This window comes from Balaenoptera acutorostrata, chromosome 5 (assembly GCF_949987535.1).
Source record: "Balaenoptera acutorostrata chromosome 5, mBalAcu1.1, whole genome shotgun sequence".
In the NCBI taxonomy this organism is placed as follows: Eukaryota; Metazoa; Chordata; class Mammalia; order Artiodactyla; family Balaenopteridae; genus Balaenoptera; species Balaenoptera acutorostrata.
In genome coordinates this window covers 54,906,816-54,928,346 of record NC_080068.1, presented here as the reverse complement: position 1 = coordinate 54,928,346, position 21,531 = coordinate 54,906,816, and the positions used below count along the sequence as shown (strand labels likewise).

General features: G+C 38.6%; 1 protein-coding gene across 8 annotated transcripts in view; it reads left to right on the top strand.

The window, feature by feature from the left end:
- Positions 1-20,906, top strand: part of RUFY3 (RUN and FYVE domain containing 3) — a 90,005-nt gene extending 69,099 nt beyond the window's left edge. For 4 of the 8 annotated variants that reach the window (XM_057546333.1, XM_057546334.1, XM_057546336.1 and 1 more), the window contains 10 exons: positions 2,343-2,435; positions 3,794-3,877; positions 6,016-6,183; positions 6,694-6,791; positions 10,901-11,020; positions 12,105-12,204; positions 13,865-13,929; positions 16,460-16,487; positions 17,259-17,327; positions 19,469-20,906. In XM_057546333.1, the coding sequence (XP_057402316.1) occupies positions 2,343-2,435; positions 3,794-3,877; positions 6,016-6,183; positions 6,694-6,791; positions 10,901-11,020; positions 12,105-12,204; positions 13,865-13,929; positions 16,460-16,487; positions 17,259-17,327; positions 19,469-19,612 (969 nt within the window). In that variant the 3' untranslated portion in view covers positions 19,613-20,906. Of the gene's footprint in view, positions 1-2,342; positions 2,436-3,793; positions 3,878-6,015; positions 6,184-6,693; positions 6,792-8,350; positions 10,875-10,900; positions 11,021-12,104; positions 12,205-13,864; positions 13,930-16,459; positions 16,488-17,258; positions 17,328-19,468 lie in introns of those variants that run through there. The other 4 variants (XM_057546337.1, XM_007193572.3, XM_007193573.3 and 1 more) reach the window with 2 other exon arrangements.
- Positions 20,907-21,531: the final 625 nt, after the last annotated feature.

Sequence of the window (21,531 nt, the reverse complement as noted above, 5' to 3'; positions counted from 1 at the left end):
CCAATGGCATTTTTCACAGAACTAGAACAAAAAAATTCACATTTTGTATGGAAACACAAAAGACCCCAAATAGCCAAAGCAACCTTGAGAAAGAAAAACAGAGCTGGAGGAATCAGGCTCCTGGACTTCAGACTATACTACAAGGCTACAGTAATCAACACAGTATGGTACTGGCACAAAAACAGAAATATAGATCAATGGAACTGGATAGAAAGCCCAGAGATAAACCCACGCACATATGGTCACCTTATTTTTGATAAAGGAGGCAAGAATATACAATGGAGAAAAGACAGCCTCTTCAATAAGTGGTACTGGGAAAACTGGACAGCTATATGTAAAAGAATGAAATTAGAACACTCCCTAACACCACACACAAAACTAAACGCAAAATGGATTAAAGACCTAAATGTAAGGCCAGACAGACTATAAAACTATAAAACTTTTAGAGGAAAACATAGACAGAACACTCTGTGACATACATCACAGTAAGATCCTTTTTGACCCACCTCCTAGAGAAATGGAAATTAAAAAAATAAACAAATGGGACCTAATGAAACTTAAAAGCTTTTGCACAGCAAAGGAAACCATAAACGAGATGAAAAGACAACCCTCAGAATGGGAGAAAATATTTGCAAATGAAGCAACTGGCAACAGATTAATCTCCAAAATTTACAAGCAGCTCATGCAGCTCAATATCAAAAAAAGCAAACAACCCAATCCAAAAATGGGCAGAAGACCTACATAGGCGTTTCTCCATAGAAGATATGCAGATTGCCAACAAACACATGAAAGGATGCTCAACATCACTAATCATTAGAGAAATGCAAATCAAAACTACAATGAGGTATCACCTCACACCAGTCGGAATGGCCATCCTCAAAAAATCTACAAAGAATAAATGCTGGAGAGGGTGTGGAGAAAAGGGAACCTTCTGGAGCTGTTGGTGGGAATGTAAATTGATACAGCCACTATGGAGAACAGTATGGAGGTTCCTTAAAAAACTAAAAATAGAACTACCATATGACCCAGCAATCCCACTCCTGGGCATATACCCTGAGAAAACCATAATTCAAAAAGAGTCATGTACCACAATGTTCATTGCAGCTCTATTTACAATAGCCAGGATATGGAAGCAACCTAAGTGTCCATCGACAGATGAATGGATTAAGAAAGATGTGGCCCATGTATACAATGGAATATTACTCAGCCATAAAAAGAAACAAAATTGAGTTATTTGTAGTGAGGTGGATGGACCTAGAGACTGTCATACAGAGTGAAGTAAGTCAGAAAGAGAAAAATAAATACTGCATGCTAATACATATATATGGAATAAAAAAAAAAAAAGAAAGGTTCTGAAGAACCTAGGGGCAGGACAGGAATAAAGACACAGTCATAGAGAATGGACTTGAGGACACGGGGAGGGGGAAGGGTAAGCTGGGACGAAGTGAGAGAGTGTCATGGACATATATACACTACCAAATGTAAAATAGATAGCTAGTGGGAAGCAGCCACATGGCACAGGGAGATCAGCTCGGTGCTTTGTGACCACCTAGAGGGGTGGGATAGGGAGGGTGGGAGGGAGATGCAAGAGGGAGGAGATATGGGGATATATTTATATGTATAGCTGATTCACTTTGTTTTAAAGCAGAAACTAACACACCATTGTAAAGCAATTATACTTCAATAAAGATGTTTAAAAAAATAGGTTTTTTAAATTAATTTATTTTTTAATTTATTTTTGGCTGCGTTGGGTCTTCATTGCTGTGCGCGGGCTTTCTCTAGTTGTGGCTACTCTTCGTTGTGGTGCGTGGGCTTCTCACTGCGGTGGCTTCTCTTGTTGTGGAGCGCAGGCTCTAGGCGAGTGGGCTTCAGTAGTTGTGGCTCGTGGGCTCTAGAGCGCAGGCTCAGTAGTTGTGGCACGTGGGCTTAGTTGCTCCGCGGCATGTGGTCTCTTCCCGGACCAGGGCTCGAACCCATGTCCCCTGCATTGGCAGGCGGATTCTCAACCACTGCTCCAACAGGGAAGTCCAGAAATAGGTTTTATAACTAAATATAATTACAAGTTATCCATGAGGACACCCTTGAGGTAAATGATTGTAAGATAACATTATGGTACTGAAAAAATGTTCACACAAAAAGCAGTAATAAATATTTTTTATTTTTATCTTTAAAGACGTTTCTCCTAAGTTCCCTATAAGAACATTTTTATGGGGCTATAGATAGCTTTCTTTCCTTGTAAGAATAGCTCAGCCTGAAAATCATGTCCTAGCAGATCATGAATTATCTTATCCTGTGTTTAGTGAAAGAAAGATAACAGATTATTTTTAAAATTTTATCAACAGCTTGCAGTTGCAAACAACAGGATTATTACCTTGCAAGAAGATATGGAACGAGTTAAAGAGGAAAGCTCCTACATATTGGAATCTAATCGGAAGGTTAATCTTACTAGATTTATGAAATATCCCCAGAGAGCATGTCATGTGTCATGGGGGGGCTGCCTCCAGAGGACCGCTTGGTAGCTGCGAGCATTTGCATATGTTAAGTGCACCATTTTCACTGAGGCTCCAGGCACAATTGAGTGAATGGCAAAGGTTATGGGAGGGTTATGCCCCTTCTCCTACAGACACTCCTTGGCTTCACCGCCACCTACATCAGTTTAGAGACTTCAATAAACAGTCTAATTTGATGTCTTGTTTTTATGTACTAATGATTTGTACTATATTTAAGTGTTCTGTTATATTAAATATACCATTATTTTTAGACCATGTTATTGTTTTGTAAAAAGTGTTTATCTGATATCACTGGGAAAGAGTTACCATATAAATGAATTTTCTAGATAACTCAGTCCCTTAAAGTATAGGGTTGGATCCATAACATCTTATGGAAAAGCCCAAACAACCTTTTTGGCCAACCCAATACCAAACTTTTTATATATGTCTAAACAGATATTTTGCAAACCTTTTGTATATTGCACAGTTCTAAGCCTTCTTAAGTGGAGGATGTAATTGAACACATTTAGCCCTTTGTGATGACTGAATATCATAATTATCAACATTGGCAATTCTGTACTGAGTGATAACGGTGCTACTTCGGTGGGCGTCGGCTATTGAAATTGATAGAGCTTCTAGCTCCTGAGCTTAAATATTCCCAGATTACTGTGGGTGGTTTTTTCTGCCTTTTATTTCACTGGCATCTATTGCTTCTTACTGCTGTTAGCATTACTCTCTCTAGAAAGGTCTCCCTCCTCATGCTTCTAACCTGCTGTGACCTAGGAATCCAGAAATCCAGTTATTAACGTTCTTAAAGAGTAAGCACCTAGGCTCTGCGTGGGGACCGACATGAGTAACATGTTTGCCTTTAATGCACGGACTTTGTAAAAACAACTGTGACTACTCAGCATTTTCTCATGAGCTACTGATGTTTAGCTCTGACCTCTCTGTATGGGTGGAGACACCAGATGTGAGATCTCTGGAGTAGGACTGCATTCCTGTTTGAACCTTTGGCCCAATTTATAGTTTACAGTAAATGCTATTTTGTTTTCAGAGGCTGATTTTTTAAGACTTCTACCACTTGGTTTGGTAAACTATATTAGGACTTTAAACAAAATGGCAAGAAATTCCCAGTTCGGCTTAAGAATACTTACTAAACTTCTTCAGTTTCTTTGTTGTCTTCGTTCATTATCATGCATGTTTAGGTATGATCATTTCCCTTACTAAATAGCAGTGCTAGTGTCCACTAACTGTATAAATTCTTTAAATCCTTAAATATGTACTATTTTATTTATCTTTTCAAGGGCCCTAAGCCAGACAGAACTTCAGAAGGGCAAGCACTGAGTGAAGCAAGGAAGCACTTAAAGGAGGAGACACAACTACGACTGGTAAACTTTGCTTAGGTCCTAATAGTTCATGAACACATTAAAACCCCTACCTAGGGGTTTTATCTCACAGATCAAGGAATATCAGTAGTGTTCTAGCAAATTTTATGGATCCTATAAAATAGTTTCTCATTCTTTTAACTCATATTTCCTACAGTGCTTCCTCAGTCCTTTTTCTGAGCATTCTCAACAGCCAGTGGAATTTTACCGATCTTAATTTTTAATTTATTTTTGCTTTTATAGTTTGTGTTGCAAAAACATTAGGCATATAGAACCTACTTTTTTCTTTTCTTAATTTGTTTATTTATTTATTTATTTATTTTTGGCTGTGTTGGGTCTTCGTTGCTGTGCGTGGGCTTTCTCTAGTTGCAGCGAGCAGGGGCTACTCTTCGTGGCGGTGCTCAGGCTCTAGGCGCGCGGGCTTCAGTAATTGTGGCTCGTGGGCTCTAGAGCGCAGGTTCAGTAGTTGTGGCGCATGGGCTTAGTTGCAGAACCTACATTTTTAAACTATGCTATCTCCCCTCCTGCTTCAGTCCTCACCCCGGCAAAGATATGTCTCCTTGGATTGGGCAGCTCCTCTTCTCCTTAAGAATCATTAATTTAGAATTGTATGCTTTTATTTTTAGTTGTTATTTCTGAATTTATTCTTGTTCTTATACATAAACAGAAAAATGTACATCAGTATTAGTCTTAAGATTTTTTAGAAATTAAAATAGATATATATACATATATAAAAGAATGTATAATAAGGACTAATACTCCTATAATAGATTTTATCCAAATATTAGTATATTAAATACACCCGTGGTATTAGTACATTAACTCTTCCTGTAATTTAGATAGTATGACAACCAAATAATCCCCCTCCAATAATGTCTCTAACAGTAGGGAGAAGCCTAAAAATAAGGGGTGATCTGATTTGTAGTTTGTTATCACAAACAGTGTATAGAACAGAATTTCCGGTTATTTTATAATGTTACTTTAACAGTGTTATTTAACATCCTTGAAATATTTATCATTTTCCTTCTGTGTGTTTGTGGATTTGATCTCAAAATACTTTCCATAAGGAAGGTCCTAGAAATAATATATGTCAGCATTTTAAGAAGCAGTCTGATTTGTCTTCTGTCATGCTAACCATGTACAGAAGAGTGCCTCAGTTAAGTGGCAAGTGAGAAAATTTTACACAAAATTTTCCACATTCTCATACCACATTAAGATAAATGTTCATTAAAAGAGAAAGAAAAAAAATAAAATAAAATAAAAAAATAAAAAAAGAGAAAGAAACCAAGCAAGTAGGCAAGGTTCTGAACGTGCCCTGGGCACAGCATGGATGCAGAAGAACCTCAGGTCTTTGTACCTCTGATCATCCAAATAATGTTGCAGTAATAATGGTTGAAACAAAAATAGGTCTCATGATAAGTGAATAGAAAAATTCAGTTAGCCGCTCTATTTAAAATAGATAACCAACATGGACCTACTGTATAGCACAGGGAACACTGCTCAATATTCTGTAATAACCTAAATGGGAAAAGAATTTGAAAAAGAATAGATAACGTGTATACGTATAACTGAATCACTTTGCTATACACCTGAAACCAACACAACACTGTTAATCAACTATACTCCAATATGAAATAAAAATTTTTAAAAAAAGAAAAAACTCAGTTAGCCATATTGACCATTCCCTGTAACTGAGATGTTACCTTGGGGACCCAAATTATCTTTTGGGTTCCCTGGGCTCTTGAAAATGTCAACAGCCTCCAAATGAAGAGAATTCCAACTGTTTCATTTTGTGCTGGCTGCTGTAACACTTAATATATATTTCTATAATAAGATATGACATCAATTGTTTTAATATCTAATGAAGTGACTCAAGTATGTCTGTATTTTAGACATATTAGATAGCACTATGTTTGGCCTACCGAGTTTTTCAGATTTGTAAATTATTGAGTAAATGGTACTCTAATTATCCTAATTATTATTATTCTTTTTGTTAATGTCTCTGTATTGAATGATAGCTTATAGCCGTTTTGCCAGACTTCAGACCTGAGAGTTTTGGTCTGCCTTGTCCTGTGGAATTTTGTGGTTTGCACTTAGTTGAGGAAAGAGAGAGTAAGTAATTTGTTTTCCTTTCGGGGCAGGATGTTGAAAAAGAACTGGAGATCCAGATCAGCATGAGACAGGAGATGGAACTGGCTATGAAGATGCTGGAGAAGGATGTCTGTGAGAAGCAGGATGCCCTGGTGTCTCTGCGGCAGCAGCTGGATGATCTCAGGGCTCTTAAGCATGAACTTGCCTTTAAGTTGCAGGTAGGCTCACCGGCCCTCTAAAATCCCAGGGCTTCCCTCTGCCCCTCTTCTTCTCTAGAATCACACTTTAAATATAAGAGGAAAGAGTCACATCTCATTTTGAGGCTAGCTACCAATAAACCACTTCAGGAATCGGTCTATCCTAGGATCCTGTATTGCTGTTCTGGAAAGTCATGGCCACTTTTCACGCTGTAACTGGGCAAGAGGGTCTTTTTTATCCTATAAGATAATTTCTACTCTCCAGCCTAACCTGCCAACTGAGTTATATAGATAAATTGATGTACTTTCCGATGTTGATTTTTGAGACAAAACTGCATATAACGATACCAATCTTAAATGTTGCTTCTTGCTTTTTTCTACATTTGGTAATTAACTGATACGCAAATATATGAGCATTTCTATTTCTCTAGTTCCCGCTTACCATTAGGTTCAAAAGGTATGTGTGATTTGTTGCAGGATTTTATGTTATATGCAAACATAAACATCACTCATAATTCTTTTCCATAACAGAGTTCAGACTTAGGAGTAAAACAGAAAAGTGAACTAAACAGTCGCTTGGAAGAGAAGACTAATCAGATGGCTGCTACCATTAAACAACTTGAACAAAGGTAAAAGTGCTGTTTCTTTAGTGAAACACTTAGGGCGTTCAGTCCTGGACGTGAAGACAATGCGCTATGCATTTGGCAGAGAGTATGTGGGAATCTCCCAGCTTAACACCAGGCATGCAAGTAGAAAGAAAGCCAGTTAAATTTTGTGTTTTTTAAAGATGTCACTAAAAACCATTTTAGTGTCATGTGTTAGAGGAGGGATACTTACAAGGATGAAAGGACTTTTAAATCTGTTTGTGATTCTGTTACTGTTCATCACTCAGGTCTTTGAAGACTTTGGTGCTAGGTGATGGATGGGTACTGAGGGCCCTTCTAATAACTGTAACCCCTTTCCCTCCTCTCTCATCTCCTTTTTCTCTCTGCTTTCTCCTGAATAGTTCTATAGCTTCTACTGTCACAACCCGCCCACAACTCTTAGATCTGTCAGTCTCCCGCTCTGTCCTCAATCTGGAGACCAGTCTTGCATTTTCATCCCCTGACCAGCTATTTCCCAGCAGTACATACAATTCAATCTGCCCAGAGTACATCTCCCTATGCTACTCTTTTCTCTTTCTGTCTGAAGCCACCATGTTCTTCCTGATGACTCAGCTGCCAAGAGAAATGGCTAAGGTTTCAAGATTGAATGAGCCGCGGCACCCATGGTCATTAAGCGTTGCCAGCCTGTGTTGCTACCTCTTAACACCCACTGATCACCCTTCTTGCACCTGAGCAAAACTAAACTACTTACTAGACATGCTCCCCGTTTTCCCCATCCATGTCTTGCCTAATAGTTTCACCAATTAGAAATGCCCTTTCTCTTCCCACTTCCTTGTTCTTCAGATACATTTTTTATGTTCAGGCTTCAATGCCACCTACCCAAAGCTTCCTCTAACACTTCTTCCCAGCTAAAAGTAAACTGCCAATTTCAACTAATTGGAATTCCCATAGCCTTATATCCATACCTATCCGTACTGCTTATAGCACTTCTGACTTTGTCTTACCTTATAAACCTTTATATACATATCTTCTGATGAGAGTGTGAGTTCCTTGACGTTAGTTAACTAATCCTTTAAGTTCCCTTGTTGGATCTGTCACAGTGCCTTGAATGTCCAAGGAATTCATTTAGTAAATGCATGGATGAAAGGGTGAATGGATGGCTTCTTTTATTCAGATGGTTCTTGACCAGGGTGGGTCCTGAACAGCACTGCATATTATTGTTGAATCAAAAGTTAATTGCAAATTAATAAATAAGCTTGAAAACTCTGGTTTGGCTGATCTGAAATGAAAAAGTATCAGTCTATCTCGGAAGTTATCTAAGTGCTTGCTCATAGCAGTTATATGTTTATGATTTAACAAATCAATTTTAGTGTTCATAAATTGTGTTTTTGAAATGTGTCAGATTATTTTTCAGTGGATTTTTGGCTTGGCATTTAAAGCAGACAGAACTAAAATAATGACTTACGTCTTCAAGTATTATTAAGCTGACTTATTCTCTTGCTATTTTTGTCTTTCCTATTTATTCATTTTCTCATTCCCCTTTCACTCCCATTTTTATTTTTATTTTTACTGTATTAATATAGTGAGAAGGATTTGGTGAAACAGGCAAAGACCTTAAATAGTGCAGCAAATAAACTGATCCCAAAACATCATTAGGCATTTTACAGCTGGTCACCTCGCAAGTTGGATATCACAGCTTAATTGTAAAAGGAAGAAATCTGAAAGTTATTGCATTTATGCTCTGATTCTATATAAAATGTCACCAAACATTGACTTTGAATTTGCTGGACTTTTAAAAAAAAACGTTTGATATATATAGGCTGTGTTTTCTTCTTCTTTATTTTCTCCCCAGAGTTAGAAAATTTAGTATAAGTTCCCAATTAAATACCAAATAAACTTTGAGAAATTACTTCTGAGTTGACCAATAAATAAACACACCACTAAAAAACATCCTAGGGAATTGAAGCTCTGTACATATATGACTGATGACTGATGCCTTTACAGCCCAGTCCCCAACGATACCAGTTTCTAGGTGCGATGTCTGTGTCATTGAGCCTGTTCTGCCGTTGCCATGTAATGAACTAGAGGTGACTGCCACCTGGTCTTGGACTCTTCTAAAGTAGTTCTCTGTCTCTTAGGCCATGACCCCTTTTCACTTTTGTTATCTAGGTCTAATCCCCAAGCCAAGGATAAGTACTTAGTATTCCACTACAGTTCTACTCTCAGTAACCAAGATTGCTTGCAGCTATTTTGCCTCAGTGACTTTGGTGGGGGGCAGTGGGGTGAGGGCGGGGAACAGCATCCTTACATTTCTTTAAAGTCATAGAGATAAAGCTAGTGATTAGGTAACTTATGATAACATAATAATGTGGAAGCTTGGGAAAACCCTCCTAATATTTGTCATCTTCTACCTCTGCCATTTTCCTGCAATTCCACTTCCTATTTTAGGTAGCTCAGAGAGAACAATTTTAATAAAAACACGTCTCTCCTATTAAAAAAAAAAAAATACGCTACACGTTTTTCACATCTATCCTGCTTTTCCCTTTGGAGTAAAGACAACAAGGCATAGACATGAGTGATGGTTTCCTGCCTCTTGTTCCTTGCTGGCAATGTTTACTTAAGAGTTTCTGTTACTTTTTGTTCAGATGGGAATTTGCTTAAGTTTCTAGGAGAATAACAATCTATTAGAAAACCATTTCAGAGTAGGAAATAGACAAATGATAAACTTATATTCATTATTATTATTTAGTCTAAAAATAAAGATTCCCAGTAGGTATTCATAAACAATAATCAGCAGGGCTTCTTTTTCTGAGTGACCACAGATCTGACCCTTCCTAGGCGTTACCTTGTAATAATCCTATAAATACTTTGATTTTTTTTAAAAAATGACTTTTGATTTGGGGGAACAGGTGTTAGTTACATAAGCCTTTATTCCTTCAAAAAGTCTTGGCAAATTTTTTGTTTTTCTGTTTTTTCTTATTCTGGTAGATTTGCAGCATTTCAGCTGCTTAAGTGGGGACAAAGATAACCCCTTTGCTCCCAGCTCTTGAAATTCTTTACCATCTTCTTGGAAAAAAACAGAATTAAGAGAGTAAGATAGATGTCATGTGTGTTTTTATAGGTCCTTGCAGACTTGAACCAAGGTCAAGTCAGAGAGCCTATGACCAACCTCATGGAAGAGCCTATGCTTCTGAACTTAGTTTATTTCTTATAATTTTGCACCTCTTCTTACCTTCATCAACCTTTTGTGGTGATGAGTTGCCTTTTCTATGAGCATTTGGAAGGAGTGCTCAAACACCAAAATAAAACATTTTAAAGACTATACATAGTAGCATAGTAGCATGCCCCCAAATTCTATTACAGAGAGCCCCAGATATTTCACCTTAGAACATGCTTCTTTATAGGTGCAAAGTTATAGGATATTTGGGAGAAAACATTCATAATCTTCCAGAGAATATGGTCAGGAATCTTATGCAGGCCCAGTGCTGAATTGTTTGTCCACTTACTCACACACCAGTTGGTAGAAATGGAAAAGGAAAGAGATAGCCAAACTCTAACGAAGGCTTTTCATTATGTTAAAAACCCGAAGCCTGGGTAAAGGTTGATGTATAGTGTCCAGTGATTTAATATAATTTGTGGTTTAGGGAAGGGACCAGGAAAATGTTCTAATTCCACATATAAGAAGGTAGTTGCCCATTTGCAAGTTCCAGTTATGAGTGTAAAACAGAAATATAAAGTACCAAACCTATTAGGAAATAAAAACAACCAAAAAAGTGGATTTAACTTTAATTACTATGTACTTGAGGTTGGCTTTGGATATGGATTTTCTAAAAAGTGATGTTTTATTGTTTATCATCTAATGGCTGTAAACTGTAGTACTAGAATAAAAAAAAAAATGGAAAATCAACTATTCCTCTGCCTGGTTCACCTTCATCTTGCTTTTTTTAAAGAATTTGTTTCTTCTCCATCTTTTCTCCCCCATAATTTCTTCCCATGTCCTACAAAGTTTATTTTCCTCTCTCTGTCTCTTCATGCCTTCTTCCTTGGGTTGTTTTATTTTGTGTTTTGAACTTGGTCTTCCTCCCCACCATGGCTTGTGTTTTTTATCACAAGTTCATATGGCTCACATCCAGATTGCGCCAGGCTGAGCGAGGCCGCCAGTCTGCTGAATTGGACAACCGACTCTTCAAGCAGGACTTCGGAGACAAGATCAACAGTCTGCAGCTGGAAGTGGAGGAGCTCACCAGGCAGCGGTGAAGAAAGGGCGGCTTTAGCGGCCAGGGTGGTCATGGGAAGTACTAAGGCCAGACAGCAAGAGAGGGGCGGTCTCCTGATCAAACCATGTCTGTTTTGTCCTGCCATGTCCTTTCTCCAGAATTAGAATTCAGAACGCTTCACATACATAAGCATTCCCAAAATTTCGTCAACATCTTTTGCCATCAAAGAATTAGGAAATTAGAACCCAAGATCCCAGGTAAATAGGATGGAGTAAGAGAATAGCCAACACAACACTAATAATAACAGCATTTCCTGAATTCTTACTATGTGCCAAATACTTTACTAAGCACTTCATATGCATTCTCTCCTAACATCTTCCCATCAACCCTATTTGTAGGTGATCTGATTACCCCCACCTTCAGAGGAAATTGAGGCTCAGTGGGGTTAAATTGTCCAAATTCGCACAGTTAAGCTAATATGTAGCAACACTAATTTAAAAGCCAATTTCTCTGACTCCAAGCCCTTAACCATTCTTCCATACTGTCTCTCAAATGAGACTCAACTCTGTGCCTAAGGCACTGACTTCAAACAAACAGAACTTTGCTGTTGGATATAAAAGCACACAGTTACTAAGGATACTAGTGGTTGAGGGTGTAACTGGGGATTAACTACATAACTGTGAAGAGAGAGCAGCTAATTCATATGTAATGGAACTACAGTGTTAGTGCTTTCATACTGTATCTTGCTGAAAATTTAGAAATACTGTCTTTCAGTTATAGTAAATCCTACTAGTTGTCATTCAGTTGACCACAACTTTTCATTAAGAGTTAGTATTAAATGTTGCTATTCAGAGCCGTGACCCTCAGGCACTGGGAGATCCGAAAGTGCATTCTTGATCATCCAAGGAAGATTAAACATGTCGAATGTATTTCAGTGTTACTGGTTTGATTGTATTGTATTTTAGTACTTTAAATCCTGGTTGTCCATATATATCTGGTATACTTTTTATTAATCAAGTATTAAAATTTAATTACTGAACTCTAAGAAAAGGGTTTGGCGTTCTTAGATAGGAGTACAGAAATCCAAATTTTCATCATTTTTCTCTCTCACCTATCCCAGGAACCAGCTTGAGTTAGAACTAAAACAGGAAAGAGAAAGAAGGTTACAAAACAACAAGAGCATCCCAGGAAAGGGTTCCCAGAAGCCAGAACCCAAAACGGTAATATTTGTTATTCCCATGTTTATTTACTTAATTTTTAGAGGCTACCTTGATGGGCCGGACAGTTTTCTCTTATGGAACACATACTTAATTGCTATGGCCTTGAGTACATAGGTGGCAGGCGAGAGCTGGAGTAAACACATGGAGGCTTGATTCTGAGTCTGCCCCTGGGACACTCTAACTTGAATTCATTTGGAAAAGGGGATTAATGACCATAGTTCCCAGTGACCATCTTATTCCTTTCAGTTTGTTAAGTAAGATTATTTTAGTATCTAATATTTTTAATAATATGGTATAGTCATCCCTCCCCAACCCTGAATTCCCCTTTAACAGAATTGTCTTAAATGTGGATTCGCTTCTGTATACCTTTTTCAAGTCATGAAGATTTCAATTTTAGTATACTCAAGGTACTTCTCTTGGGAAAATTAGAAAAAAAGGGAATTAGGCACAGGGAAAGGAAGGTAATATAGAGTGGTTTAAAGACCAGGAGTAGAAGCTTCTACAGAACAGTGTTAGGAAGGAGACCTCCAGCAACCTGTAGTGGTGAGAGATCTAACACTGGATTAAGATCATCTCTGGGACCCAGGAAACCGAGCCACTCTCTTCAAATAATAAAACCAGGAAAGCATGAAATACTTTTTCTGTCAAAGACAAATACAGGGAAAAAATCACCTTCTTTGTAAATATTATATATAACAAAGCAGGACAAATTTATAAGCTTTTTAAAATTTCTAGAGAGTGAGCTGCTAATTTGCTGGAGAGTAGAAAAGTGGTAAACGGAAATTTATTACACCTCTAATGTAACATGTGCAAAGGACCATTCTCTCTGTAGCAGGCTGTCTTTATTATCTTAGTTTAGTGAACATAAAATCTACGTATAAGGGCTTACAGAGACTTACTTAAAATCTTGGCCTATCTTATCCTGTCTTTCCCGTGAGGCCTTAGATGTCTCAATCTTGAATCACCGTGCAGTGCAAGCCTTTCCAGGAGTGGTCTGAGAACGTACATTCTCCTTTTAGAGGCTGATGGGCAAGGAGTTCAAGGCAGACAGCCGTGTTTGTGCCACAGGAAGAATTTGTCCCCCCAAAACTGCCCAGGCAGGGCTTAGCGGCATTGGTAGAAATGCAGTTTGGAATTTTCCATTGGTCCTTCAGAGTAGAAAACTCCTCGAGTTGTATAGGCTATAGACGTTGTCATGATACTGAGGCAACTACTTGACTGAGCGTCTAGAGGATCACACAGTCTGCTGGATATGGCCATGCTCGGTTTCACTAGCTGTCCAGAGCTCAGCTGGGGGTTTGTGTGTGTGTATGTTTTTGTTTCTTTTTTTTTTTTTTTCTAAGAAGTAACTGATACCTTGAAGCCACTTTGCAAGTAAATAGGATACATTCTGAATTTCATTTGAGTCTCGAGCATTAAAGAAAATATCTACTCTGAAAATCATTTGTGGCAAACCCTATCAGAATCATTTGTTAAGAAACTATTTGGAACAAAGAATGATGGAAAATATCTCGAAAGTTAAACTCCTTCCCTAATTAAAAAAAAAAAAAGCTGCTTAGCTTTATACCCAAGCTAAGACAATATAGAAGAAAATGTCTGCAGCATCATCATTGTTTAGCAGTCTGAATAATTAATAAATTGGGCTGTTTTCTTTTGGCAGGATGGGAAGCACAAAATTCAAGAGGAAAATGTTAAACTAAAAAAGCCCCTGGAAGAAAGCCACAGGTGTTTATTAATAAAGTATTAACTAAGATATAAAGCTATTTTGGGGTGGTGGGAAAAAGGGAGCTTTTGATATACATTGGCAATGACACAGACCAGACACTGACTTGTAATATTAATATTCCAGAAAGACATTTTGAAGGGGGAGTGAATAAATAACAAGCCAGATAACGCATATTAAACCAAACCCATTTAGTCCATTCCAGAAGAAAGAAAGAAAGGTGATCAAGCTGTCCTCTGATTCTTCCCTGGTTAATCCCCAAACTGTCACTTAAAAGATTATGTCTAATCTAATCTTTACTAGATCAGTGGGACAAGTAAATGAAGCACAAACCATAGCATTTCCTAGGTTCTTAAATGTACGTGGGCATGACTTGTTTCCGCCTAAGTGCTAAGTGAAAGGCAGCTATGTTTCAAATACTCTAATTTCCCTTACTTTTTTTCTCTTAAGGAGAAAACCAGTTTTGCTTTATTCCTTTTTCTTAACTCTTCATCTCATTTCCCTGCAACGAAGAACATGGGATCATTCCAAGGAAGTTGACTTTTAACAATTATTTTAACAACAAAACATTACATACTGCCACTGTATTAAAAAATGAAGAAGGTCCAACTATGTGACATTCTGGGAAAGGCAAAACCATGGAGATAGTGATTGCCAGGGCTTAGAGGATGTGGATGGATGAATCTGATTTTGTAGGGCAGTGAGAATACTCTGTATGACACTATAATGATAGATACATGTCATTATACATGTGCCCAAACCCACAGAATGTACACCACCAAGAGCGAACCCTAAGGTAAACTATGACTTATGATGTGTCAGTTTAGGTTCAATGACTGTAACATCAGGTACCACTCGGGTGTGGAATGTTGATAATGGCGGGAGGGTGGGAGGTCCAACAGAATATATGAGAAATCTGTGTCCTTTCTGCTCAGCTTTGCCGTGAACCTAACAGTGCTCTAAAAATTAAAGTCTATTATAATGACAACAACAAAAATAGATTATTATCAAGGAAAGATACCACAGAGGGATTTTGAGAGACCTATACAGTATACATTTTTGGCAGCTGTACCTGTCCAGCCTTTAATGCCTTAAGAATGAGATAGGGTGTCATCTGGAGCAAAACTAGCTGCTGGGGAAGATAAATCACACAGTCCAACAGTAGGCTGATTTTGCAGGTACTTCGCCTAAACAGCTATTCCTCACCTCCAAGGCCAGAATGATTCCAGTACCTTTAAGTTCACTCCCAAAGAGAACATGGTCTGATCCAGGACCAGCCTTATTAAACTACAGCCCATCTAACATTATAGATCAGCATGGGCCATGGGAAGGAATTAGACCATAAAATTAACCAGGGCTCAAACGGGCCTTTCAGTGTCAGCCTCGTTCCAGACTAAAATCAAGTCATTTACATTCAAGAGGGTCTTACATGCCAGGTTCTGATTTTAGGCCTTGGGAGTATAAGACAATACAGTCGTCCCTTGGTATCCAGGGTGCCAGGAGCCCCTTCAGATACCAAAATCCATGGATGCTCAAGTCCCTTACATAAAATGGCCTAGTACAATGAATATAATGGGCTCTCTGTATCTGTGGGTTGCTCATCTGGGGATTTAACCCACCACAGATGCGGAACCTGATGATAGGGAGGGACAAGTGTACTACCTTATATTTGTATTGTGCTCTGCAGCTTAAAAAGTGTGTCACATTCATTATCTCCTTACAAATTTAATTCTCCTTACAAAAGTTTAATCATCCATTCCTACTTTACAGATGAGAAAATTGAGGCCCACAGAGAGGCCCAAGTTGCCTCTCCTTATCATGTCTTCTGTTTTCAAGCCCTCTGTCTCTGCACTATATAATAGCTGCTTCCAGGGCCTATCCTGGCCAGAACTGCAATCCTAAAACATACCGAGGTTTCCTGGGATTGTGGTCCAAGGAACAGCTGAAAACCTGGTAACACCGATGGTCACACTGCCACTCAACCAAAGAGAATTGGAACCATTGTAGATCTGTGGTCCATTTTCCCCAGAGCTGAGGCTTTGCTGAGGAGGAGGCTTTGCTTCTCCTCTTGTATAAGTTCTGTTCCAAGTTGGGAAAATTGGGGTTAGCTCAGCTGGTATCATGAAGCAATATTTCAATCTGAATGGGTACGTGGGAGAAGGGACTAATACATGACATATGATAATGGGTAGGTTTCCATAATATTGGACAGGAAAAAAGCTATTAAAATGTATGGCCTTGGCCATTGACGTTTTGCAGGTTGGGAAACATAACCACTATTTTCTTGGTAGTAAAAAGGAAACAAAATGTAACTCCAATCTATTTTTAAACAGGAATCTACTAGCATAATGTAGGATCATATTCTAGTAATAGATTTAACAACCAAAATTTCCTCTCCTTGGAGGTCAACATTAATAATTACTTTGGTCTCAGCAACATAAAAGAACCATGGTATTGCTTTTTCTGTGCTTTTGAAATGATGAAAAAGGAAATATGTTGCTATTAGTTACTGTTTTTACTTTCCCATTGTAGGCTGCAGTCTCACCCTGTGAATGAACAGGTAACTGAGTCTCCCGTCCTAAAACATCTTGTATAAATTAAGTAGTTGGCTGGACCATGCCTAGCTGTAAACAAGGCAGCAAGAGAGGTAGACGAATGCATACAGGCCTCTGCGTCCCATCCTTTTAATAATATCCTAAACAAACATGCATTTGGCTGAAACACTCACAGGAAGTAGCACAGTTTTGAGCGATTTACTAAGTAAACAGCAGCTCTTAGCTTCCTATCTGAGGTTCTCTTTGACATACCGCGGGACCTGAGAGCTCACTGTACCTCCCTTTCCCTTAGTCTTCCCTTATATAAAATAAAGAGAAAAAATACTTCTTGATCACTTAGAAATAACCAAACATTTACAAATATAGTGGTAGATGACAACTCCATGAGAAAACTGATAAATGCTACTATGTCTGAGTCACTACTGTCATCTATCTATTAGGATAGAATGAAGCCTACTCCCTCCATTCTTGGTGATAGAATAAGACAAGAGGGATGGGGCTTTCTTTTTTTTTAGCTTTTTACATTTATATACATGAATTTTCTTTATATAGATAAAATCACGTTACTTTATTATAAAAATTAAAAGACCACCAAGGATAATGATAGGATTATCAGAGTTGTATATAAGGTGGTGAGACTATATGTAATTTGTTTTTCTAGTTTCCAGATAGCCTGTAGTGTGATTATATTAATTTTGTAACTAAAAAATGCATATTCTGAAAATGCTGGTATTTCCGGGGCTAAGGGAAACTAACTGGCTCACTGTGTGGTTTAGGATCCGCCGCTGCCCTCTGAAAAGCCACAGACGTGTCAGCTGTGCCAGGAAGACTGCAGCCTAACAAAGGTAACAGTGGCGAGAAATGAACAGGTGCTTCACAGGGACGCCCACTGCACCACTAGCCGCTTCTCACGATAGGGACTTCGCTGTATAGAGTGCAGAGAGTGGGGAGAAAAGCAAAAGGAGCAAGCATTTAGTGTGTACCTATTTTTTTTCAGTCCCGTTAAGTCATGTTAGTAAGTCCCCATTAAAATATTAAATACAAATTAACTATATAAGTAATTTAAAACAAACATAAATTTATAAGTAAATATTTATTGAGTGCCTACTATGCAGAATGTACTATTCCACGTGCCGGAGAAAGAGTAATGAACAAAATGTAGACCGAGTCCCAAGTCTTTGTTCTTGTTAAGCTTGTGTCCTCTGTGCCATCATTTTATAAAGAACCTGGGGCTCAGAGGTGTCAAGTGCATTATCCCAGTTACTGAAAGCCCAGATGCAACCTGACTTTGGCTCCAACGTCTATACTCCTTCCAGTACTCCATCCTGCTTAGATCAGAGAAGATAGGTTGGGGCGGGGTCGGGGGGGGGGGTTCTTTGGTTCTTTGAATTATTTGGGGAAACAGCCTCTGAGAGGGAAATGAGCTCTTTCTCCACCAAATCACTTGTTCTCCCCTTGGATCCTCAAGGGTCTCTGCCTAAACCCCTACCCAGCTTGTTATCCTAGAGTCAGCAGGGTGAAGGAAGCATGCAGGAAAAGTAAGTGTCTTTGACAGCCATAGCTGTGCCTTGCTCACAGTAGGATCCCCCAGCATCTGATATGGTACCCAGTTCATAGTAGATGCTCAAGAAATGTTATGGACAAATGAATGTCAGAAACAAGTGCTTAGAAGAGAAGGAAACGTGCCCAAATTCTGGGTTACAACCTGCGTGCCACCGTTTGTGATCCTGCTAAATTTTAACAAGCAAAATTGTAGTATGACCTAGTCTTAAATTAGCAGAAGCAGATAAAGATGAACTGCCTTTATGGAATTGGAGGTTGTATTTAGAGAAATGTGTTCCCAAACAGAAGAAGCTGCTAATCTAATTCTGGCTTTTCTTTTCTAAGCCATGCAAACTAACTGCAATATGTCAGAGGAAGATTCCTCCCAGGCTTTCAAATAAAAATGACCCCCCCACCTCTGCTGCACCCTCAGGAAGATGAATTGTTTGGGGAAAAGAAGCATTATTTATGGGGGAAGCCATTCTTCACAGCCTTTAAATAGGGACCCTTGGAGCTATGTGTGCACCAACCTATCACAGCTTTACCAGTGGCACTGCCATAATGACCCACATGCTGTCCCACAGTTTGGCCACTAAAGACTCAAAATGCTTAATAAAGAGACTAACTTCCCAATAAAAAGGATGCAGGAAGCTGTGCTCCTGCTGCACTGATAACCCCAAAGGATGTGCTTGTAGAGCATCACAGGAAAGCATTGAGCACATCAGTGTATTAGAAATTATACTTTCAGTTCATGCTCAGCAAAGTTTTTTTTTAAACTTTATTTATTTATTTATTTATTTATGGCTGTGTTGGGTCTTCGTTTCTGTGCGAGGGCTTTCTCTAGTTGTGGCAAGTGGGGGCCACTCTTCATCGCGGTGCGCGGGCCTCTCGCTATCGCGGCCTCTCTTGTTGCGGAGCGCAGGCTCAGTAATTGTGGCTCACGGGCCCAGTTGCTCCGCGGCATGTGGGATCTTCCCAGACCAGGGCTCGAACCCGTGTCGCCTGCATTGGCAGGCAGATTCTCAACCACTGCGCCACCAGGGAAGCCCAAAGTTTTTAATCTTACATCAGTTACCCAACCCTACCCATGGCTAGGTCACTGCCTGCCTTATTTGAAGTATGCTTGGGTAATTGCAAACTAATTTTAGAATTAGCCCACCTAAAGGTGAATATAAATGAAAGTATATATTCTAAAGATAAATAATTATTGTATTATCTGTTCATTTGCATTCTGTGGAAATGCTTCTCTTCATTTAGATCTAAGAACTAGACCGTATGCTTCTTTGTAGACAGATTGTTTAGTTAGATACTGTGTGGCACACAGCACACATTCAGCCAGTATTTTATTAGACATTGAGCATCTATCATATTTGGCCTCTTATATCCCATGCATCCTTATGCCCTGCTCTTCTGTTACCCACCTGACCTCCCCTTCTCCTTGTAGAATGTGTGTAAGAACTGCAGAGGAACCTTCTGTAATGCCTGCTCAACAAACGAACTGCCTCTTCCTTCAAGTATCAAGCCTGAGCGAGTTTGCAATCCCTGTCATGAGCATCTGATGAAACAGTATTCCAGCAGCCCATTGTAAGACTGGAGGCTGAGATCTGGACCAAAATGTCTCTACCTGTGTTAGATGTCAGGATCCCCTAGAGCCCAGACTTTAGAATCAACTCAAGAATTGACAGGAATGATTTAAATAAACCAGGTCCAGGGAGAAAAGGCAGTGGTTGGCAGTGCTGGAATTTTGCTCATTTTCTCTAATGACTGTATGAATAAAAGTTACTCAGTTGAGCCTCTCTCTGCTAAATCTAAACAACCCCACTTTGGAGCGTTTGGAAGGGCTGTTCATTTTTATGAATAGTGATAATACTACTGGGGTGGATGTTATAGGAGAGAGGGTCCTTGGCGGATAAGAAAAAAAAGGAAAATGATCATCCCTCTGTTACATTTTCAGATTCAAGAGGAAAAGATAATTGTTAACTGAGATTGAAATGACAGATGTTACATATTTTCCCAGATGCTGCTAGACACAAACGTTATTTCTTCTTTACCCCCACTAACTACCTCTTCTTTAAAGTATCTCTACCAAACTGTGAACCCAAACTCAGGGAAAAGAAATTAAAGAGTAATATAAATTTTGAATGTACTTAAAACTATTATAATATATTATAGTTTTAGGACCAGAATTTTCTAGTTCTGGCCTAAATGTGTTATTATCAGAATAAGGAGGAAGAACATTTGCTGTTTTTCCACTTAGTGACTTCAAAACTAAATATCTGCCCTTTTCAGAATCCCCTACTACACAACAAGCCAGCTCTTCCCCACTCCCTCTTTCCTCTCAGTCATGGAAATTATAAGGGGTTTTAAAGATAGGGTTTGACTTTTGCAAGTAGGAAGTACTGAAGCAAAGCTATGTCAGGTGTTGAGTAAAACAAATTTAATTTGTCTTGGCTGAGAATAATTAGCTTAGAATATTTATTAAATTCTTCTGTGAATAAGAGATCCCTTATTCCAGGCTCAGATTCAGAACTGGTAGACAGGTTTCTTGGAAAGTAAGATACTTCAACATCTCTTAGTAACAAACCCTTTGGGGAAAAAGAGGGAAGTGCATTCAGCAGGGGAAGGAAAAGAAATGGTTTATGCTCTTTTGATTATGTTACCTGTGTCTAGATTGTTTGATTCCAGTTAAGACCTAAGAAGATATGATTCTGTAAGTGGCTTAGAATTATGGGGTGGAAACATCCTGGAACCATATTTGATAAATTCTGTCTCCTGAAAAGGGTTACAGCCCTGAAAAGAGTTGTTACTGCAGAAGTCTGACCTGTTACTTGGTGAAGCTGAGTTTTAAAAGTAGTAGGGAAAAATAAAATCTAATAATTCTAGCCTTGTTTGTTGATTGTCATTTTTTTCCCTTTAAATATTTATTTCTTGTGATTCTTCATTCTCCTTATTTTTTACCACATATATGTGCTAGCACTGTTCTAAGTGCTACAGATAATGTGGGGAATTATCCTGAATTAGCAAAAGTTATTTTATAATTAATTTTGAATTAAATTGAAAAGAGGCCACATGGAATTTAAGGAGGAATAAGTAATTAGCCACTTGAGATTTGATTTTGAAATGCACATAAGCTATATAGCATTTCGGTTTTTGTTTTTTTAAATAAAACAAAGCTCCAAAGATCTGTTATTAGTGCAGCTGCCCACAAAAGCAAGGGGACCAAGTCATGAATACCTCGACATGTTAGGCCTTTCTTCCTTAAAAATTGTGCTTTCCACCATTTAGCATCACCAAGAATAACATACTTAGGAATAAACTTAACCACAGAGGCAAAAGACTTGTACACCAAAAACTACAAAACATTGCCAATACTACCCAAAACCATCTACAGATTCAATGTAATCTCTATCAAAAATCCCAATATTTTTGGCAGAAATAGAAGCATTCCTGTAGAACCTCAAGGGATGCCTAAATAGCCAAAACAATCTTGAAAAAGAACAAAGTTCA